Source organism: Schistosoma haematobium, chromosome ZW (assembly GCF_000699445.3).
Source record: "Schistosoma haematobium chromosome ZW, whole genome shotgun sequence".
NCBI lineage: Eukaryota > Metazoa > Platyhelminthes > Trematoda > Strigeidida > Schistosomatidae > Schistosoma > Schistosoma haematobium.
In genome coordinates, this window is record NC_067195.1 from 74,948,749 (window position 1) to 74,956,102 (window position 7,354).

The window sequence follows — 7,354 nt, forward strand, 5'->3', positions numbered from 1 at the left end:
TAACTCGCATTGGCTTTGTATGTTCTGCTGTACGGATAAAAGGTACTAATTCGGGAGGCTATGGCCCTATTGGCTTTGGCCTGCAAGAAAAACGATGGCGGAAGCAATGATAACAAGAGCACTGACGGAGAAGAATGTGTCAGTGTAGTAAGTGCTGCTACCGGACCCGTTAAACACCTGACTGTGATTGACGGGAACGTGAAATCTCCGTTGACATTAACGAGGAATGAAGTGCCGCTTGATATTGACATCGGCAGTCATACACCTCTAGCCGAAATAGAAGATCCGGATAAAACTGTCACCGTTCCACGTAGTCCAGGTGTGGCTGTCCTGACTGGTGACAAATGGACTTCAGTAAGGAGAAAAAGAAATGGGAAGAAAAAGACTGTGGGCAAAACGCAGCTGGTCAGCAAGGCATTGGAAGGGATGTTATCAGAAGAAAAATCCTCACTGCGTGACAAGACAGATCTCTCTGAGAGATCAGTCATTTTCATAAGATAAGAGAATCTTCAGATAAAGAACCAAAGGCGAGATTTGAACACGATCTCAATCATATAAAGACATCATTAAGTAAACTACTCCCAGATACAGTTTCAGGAGTCAGTATTTGTAAGCTTTGTAGAATAGGAAAAAGGTGGATTCCAAAAGTCCTCCGAAAAACCGCCTCCTGAAGGTTACATTCAACACGGTGGAAGAAAGGAACCTGATTCTAAGTAATTCACGTAAACTGATAGGATCCGGAATATATGTCCGTGAGGATCTCAGCCTAGCTGATCGTATTAAGAGACGAGCTGCAGAAGCGGAAATAAATGAACGTTGCCAAAACGGGGAACGAAACCTTGTTCTTAAGGGTTTTCAAGTTGTAAAAGTTCGGAGCAAAACGATCCCCAAGCCACTCTGGGTGGCAAGGAAAAGCTCTCCACAGACTTAAAGGTATGCTACACAAATGCTCGCAGCCTACTAAATAAAATGGCGGAGCTCAAGTCAGTGGTGGATAAAGAGAAACCGGACGTTATTGCTGTCTCGGAAACTTGGTTAACGTCAGAAGTATTAGATAGTGAAATCCAGTTGACTGGTTTCATAACCAGTAGGGCTGATAGATTAAACTGTAGGGGAGGCGGGGTTATTCTGTACACGAAAAGTACCCTAACCATAAGATTAGCTGAGACAGTAGCACATGTTTCAGGGAAATTTGAACTGGTGAGATGTAAGTTGAAATGCCGACGGCAAGATATTGAATTAGTTGTATTATATCGCAGTCCAGAATGTGTAGCAGATGATTTTATCCTAGGTAAACTTAAGTCCTGGTGTAACAACGGTAAAAGTCTTGTAGTAGGCGACTTTAATGCACCACATATAAACTGGGTTAACTTAGAAGTAGGGTCATCCATATAGTCGTTCGACTGCAAACTGTTAGAAACCTCGATTGGATTAGCATTATTCCAACACATTAGAGAGGTATCAGCCAAGGGGTTTCGAACCCTCTGGGCTTTAAAAAGGACATTCATTAAGTTAGATACTACCATGTTCATCACAGTATACACATCCTTAGTGAGAACCAAGCTAGAGAACTGCGCTTAGGCTGCAAGCCCCTGTTTAAAAGGTGACTCGGACATATTAGAATAAGTACAGAGGGCAGCTACCCGTGCAATTCCGGAACTCCGGGGTTTATCATACAAAGAGCGGCTTGAAAAACTGGACCTCTTTACTCTGTCCTGTCGCAGACTAAGGGGAGATCTAATTTTGATGTACAGAATACTGAGAAATGATTTCGGACCCAACTTATTCTCTCTCTTCCCACTAGATCGGGACACCTTAGAGGACATAGCAGGCGAGTAGAAAAGCCAAGAACGAACAAAATACCCGTGGCATACAGGTTTTCACACCGCGTCATCAATACTTGGAACCTGCTGCCTGAAGCAGTGGTGTCCGCACCTTCAATTGACTCTTTCAAGAGAAAACTGGACACTCACAGAAGCATACTACTCAAATCTGAATCTGAACCTTGGCTGCGACCTCCCGGCAAAGGGCAGTCGTCTTAAGATCATTGCTCACTGTCACCCCTAGATCCTTATGAGACCGGACTACGGGTAATGACACATCCCCTATGTTGTACTTATTAACCTTTGTATCCCTCAAGTGCATGTAGACACACTTTTCCGCGTTGATAGGCATCAGCCACTCTTTAGACCAGTTTATCATATTATTTAAGTCTGCCTGAAGAGTAAAAGCATCTTTGTCTCCAGTTATTACTCGCCAAAGTTTTACATCGTCAGCGTATAATAACATTGGAGACTGTACTATACTTGTAAGATCATTAACGTACATTATAAAAAGTAAAGGATCTAGGACGGAACCTTGGGGTACTCCACTAAGTACTGGTCTCCAGATGGAGCACTTGGAATTTGTTCTTACTTTTTGTCTACGACCTACTAGGAAATTCTTAATCCATTTTAAAAGAGGTCCGGAAATACCAAGGTTTTCCAACCTCAATAGCAGTCTATTAGTTGGCACCTTGTCAAAAGCCTTACTGAAATCTATGTAGACAACATCCACTGAATTTCCGTTGTCTAGCGCATTAATCCAGAACTTCCTTGCTATAAGGAGGTTCGTTGTACAGGATAGACCCTTTCTAAAACCATGTTGTGCCATGTTCAGCAAGTTATTGGTTTCCATAAATGCCGTTATGGTCCGTTTGATTATTCTTTCCAGTATTTTAATTACCACACTGGTGAGGCTTACGGGTCTGTAATTCTATGGAACTTGTCGTGGACTTGTTTTATGTATGGGAGTGACGATTGCGTCCTTCCAGTCCATAGGTAACACACCTTGGTCAAGTGACATATTGAATATCACAGTCAGTGGGGCCGCGATGTATTGTGCAATATGTCTCAATATTTTGGGGTGTAGTTCATCTGGTCGTGTTGACTTTTCCATGTTTAAAGTGCTAAGAGTCTTAAGCACATCATCTTGATCGAAGTCCACGGTGAGCAGGTGGTTTGTTGACTATTTATTTTGGTCTGGTTCTTCTTCTAGAGGAGGTTCCTGTGTGAAAACTGTCCCAAAATAGTCAGCAATAGCCTTTGCTTTTTCCTGATCTTCCTCTATCATTTCAGATTCACTTCTTTCTTTAATTAGGTTGGAAATCCAATGATGCATCCTTGTTCTGTAGTTTATGTACGAGAATATTCTCTTGGGCTGCTTGAGTGCAGATTGTGCCAACTGCATTTCATATTTTCTTTGAGCTTCCCGAATTTTTGTCATACATTTGTTTCTTACCGATCTGTAGCGTTCCATCTTACCTGCTGTGCCAAGGCGGATGGCAACGTCCCAGCATTTCTTCTTTTGTCTTAGTAAACGTTGAATATCCCGGCCTATCCAGGGATGTCCGTGCTTCTTTTTCTTTGGGACAGTCCAGAATATGTATGGTTGAGTTACCCGATTGTATAACTGCCTGAATAGAGTCCATACCTCTTGTAGTGATGCCTTTGAGTCAATTTCCCAGTTTTCAGCAGATGCTGCGGAGTTAATTGCCCATATGTTGGGACGGGCCGGTACAACTGTTTGACAGGCAATCTCAGCCATGAATTTGAATAAGATGACTGCATGGTCACTTCTCCAAAGTGGTGGGAGAAAAGCCATTTGACCAACGTCATCACCGTGTGTGAAAACTAAATCTAAAAGAGAGGAAGAGTTTCATAAGTCGTATCTTGTGGGATCTCTAATGTGTTGGAATAATGCTAATCCAATCGAGGTTTCTAACAGTTTGCAGTCGAACGACTATATGGATGACCCTACTTCTAAGTTAACCCAGTTTATATGTGGTGCATTAAAGTCGCCTACTACAAGACTTTTACCGTTGTTACACCAGGACTTAAGTTTACCTAGGATAAAATCATCTGCTACACATTCTGGACTGCGATATAATACAACTAATTCAATATCTTGCCGTCGGCATTTCAACTTACATCTCACCAGTTCAAATTTCCCTGAAACATGTGCTACTGTCTCAGCTAATCTTATGGTTAGGGTACTTTTCGTGTACAGAATAACCCCGCCTCCCCTACAGTTTAATCTATCAGCCCTACTGGTTATGAAACCAGTCAACTGGATTTCACTATCTAATACTTCTGACGTTAACCAAGTTTCCGAGACAGCAATAACGTCCGGTTTCTCTTTATCCACCACTGACTTGAGCTCCGCCATTTTATTTAGTAGGCTGCGAGCATTTGTGTAGCATACCTTTAAGTCTGTGGAGAGCTTTTCCTTGCCACCCAGAGTGGCTTGGGGATCGTTTTGCTCCGAACTTTTACAACTTGAAAACCCTTAAGAACAAGGTTTCGTTCCCCGTTTTGGCAACGTTCATTTATTTCCGCTTCTGCAGCTCGTCTCTTAATACGATCAGCTAGGCTGAGATCCTCACGGACATATATTCCGGATCCTATCAGTTTACGTGAATTACTTAGAATCAGGTTCCTTTCTTCCACCGTGTTGAATGTAACCTTCAGGAGGCGGTTTTTCGGAGGACTTTTGGAATCCACCTTTTTTCCTATTCTACAAAGCTTACAAATACTGACTCCTGAAACTGTATCTGGGAGTAGTTTACTTAATGATGTCTTAATATGATTGAGATCGTGTTCAAATCTCGCCTTTGGTTCTTTATCTGAAGATTCTCTTATCTTATGAAAAATGACTGATCTCTCAGAGAGATCTGTCTTGTCACGCAGTGAGGATTTTTCTTCTGATAACATCCCTTCCAATGCCTTGCTGACCAGCTGCGTTTTGCCCACAGTCTTTTTCTTCCCATTTCTTTTTCTCCTTACTGAAGTCCATTTGTCACCAGTCAGGACAGCCACACCTGGACTACGTGGAACGGTGACAGTTTTATCCGGATCTTCTATTTCGGCTAGAGGTGTATGACTGCCGATGTCAATATCAAGCGGCACTTCATTCCTCGTTAATGTCAACGGAGATTTCACGTTCCCGTCAATCACAGTCAGGTGTTTAACGGGTCCGGTAGCAGCACTTACTACACTGACACATTCTTCTCCGTCAGTGCTCTTGTTATCATTGCTTCCGCCATCGTTTTTCTTGCAGGCCAAAGCCAATAGGGCCATAGCCTCCCGAATTAGTACCTTTTTATCCGTACAGCAGAACATACAAAGCCAATGCGAGTTAGGCTTCGAGCATCTTTTGTAAGCCGTCGGACTTAGGCGTGTACACATTTTGTGGTACCACTTTTTACAATCGTCACATTGCATTCCCTCCTCCACGGGGAACAAACAATTTGGTTGCCAACATTTGTGAGTCTTACCAACCATTGTAATTCGATATAAAAGGTTTAAAAAACACAAAATGATCACAATCTGAACACAAGTGTTAGTCAGGAGTAAAAAAGGTACTCAGGACAAAATTTATCAAAAAGTTTCAAACTTTAATCAAAGTACTTTAAGTTAAAGTAGACCAAGAATGCTTTTGGTGCAATAAGTACTCAAAGCAAGTATAATCACAACAAGTACAAAAATCACTGCCCTTTTGAGGCTAACTGTTTCATGTTTAGTTCCAGGTTCGCGATAAATGTAAGTATTTTCTTGCATTTATTTCCACCTGCAACGTGCTTCACCCCATGTTCTTTTTCTCCCTACGAAATTGTTGACCAAAATTTGTTTAACATGGAAATTTGATCTAAAGCATTGGGGGATCCTGGAAACAGCCTTGTCTCATCCACCAAGCAAAAAGCCTATTTTGTGAGATTAGTTCGTTAAAGCTGCACAAAAGAGGGAATTTTCTAACAGGAAGTATGTTCTAGTTAGGTGTAGGGTAATTGCCTCTAGAGAAAGCGTGTAAAATATTTGTCCGGGCACTTGTAATGTTTTGTAGTCTATTCTACATGCTTATCTTCGGCATCTTAAACAACGCATTTATTTTTTTTGGCATGAAGTCTTCAAAATTATTGATCGTAAATGTGACCAGATTTTAATTCCACACCGGCGAGACTCTAATTTATGGACGAGCCAATCAGAGGCGTTTTGGAGATTTCAAGGTTACGTCGCTTAGTGCTAACGTACGTTCGGTTCACAGGGGATTTTATACAAAACATGATAAATAAAATGGCGAGACTACAATTTGTGAACGAATCAATCAGGTATAAGATAATAAATCTCGGGTTTTAACGCGAAAGCCTTTCATCCATTTGGCTAAATAAATTTCTGGCATTATAGCTGATGTCATTTCGTGATGAAAACCTCACATATAATTCCTGAGGTAAATTAGGGAAATTATCGCGAACTGGATAATGAAAGCACCAGTAACACCGGCTGCAGCCAGGTACTGCAATATGTACGGATGTTTGGATAGCGTACAGACTCCTGCACAGGCCTGGTTATGTGCATCGTGTCTATATCCAAAAGTAGCACTTTGTGCACTCAACAACCAGAGTGCACATAAAAAATATTGAAGCTATGTGGTCGAGGCTGAAAGAGTTTATGAGACTTTATCAAATTACCCGTGGCATACATGTTTCCACACCGCGTCATCAATACTTGGAACCTGCTGCCTGAAGCAGTTGTGTCCGCACCTTCAATTGACTCTTTCAAGAGAAGACTGGACACTCACAGAAGCATTCTAGAATAGGAATAACATAGGCCGTAGGCCTTCTGTCCTTACTACACAAATCTGAATCTAAATACTATGACTATAGTCATAGTATATACTGTTTAGTTCACCTACATATATTTAGGTAAGTGGAATCGTTTACCAGAAGTGCTGTTATAATGAACAAGCCGAAACACTCAAAAAACCTTATAATTAAAATCTAGAGACATCATCCTTCATAATAGGTTACAACTCGCAAGAACAGAAACAACCACGTTTATATGTTGACCGTACATCAAGGTCGTGTTAGCAAAAAGCAGTATAGTTAAAACTTCAGATTCAGAATTGTGTAATAGGGACAGAAGGCCTATGGCCTAAGTTACTCCCTTTCTAGTATGCTTCTCTGGGTATCTAGTCTTTTTTTGAATGATTCAATTGAAGGTGCGGACACATCTGCTCAAGGTAACAGGTCCCAAGAATTGATGACTCCGTGTGGAAACCACGTATGCCACTGATATTTTTTCGTTCTAAGCCTTTCTACTCACCTGCTATGTCCTCTGAGAAGTTCCGATCTATTGAGAAGAAAAAGAGAGAATATGTTAGGTCAAAAATCATTCCTTAGTATTCTACATACCAGAATCAGGTCACCTCTTAATATGCTGTAGTGGTAAGTAAATCCCCAAAATATATAGCCCTGTAAGTCTTCGACATTGGATGCAAATCATGTTGGTTTTAATGGATTCACCTAACTGGGGGCGCT

General features: G+C 41.4%; 1 protein-coding gene across 1 annotated transcript; it reads right to left on the minus strand.

Moving 5' to 3' along the window:
* Positions 1 to 52: 52 nt before the first annotated feature.
* Positions 53 to 6,877, minus strand: MS3_00001266 (uncharacterized protein). The gene is made up of 2 exons (XM_051208735.1): positions 6,506 to 6,877; positions 53 to 6,473 (listed from the first exon to the last, which is right to left on the minus strand). Exon 2 carries the CDS (start codon positions 5,319 to 5,321, stop codon positions 4,245 to 4,247), a length of 1,077 nt encoding a protein of 358 aa, XP_051072468.1. The 5' UTR covers positions 5,322 to 6,473; positions 6,506 to 6,877; the 3' UTR covers positions 53 to 4,244.
* Between the last annotated feature and the right edge of the window lie 477 nt (positions 6,878 to 7,354).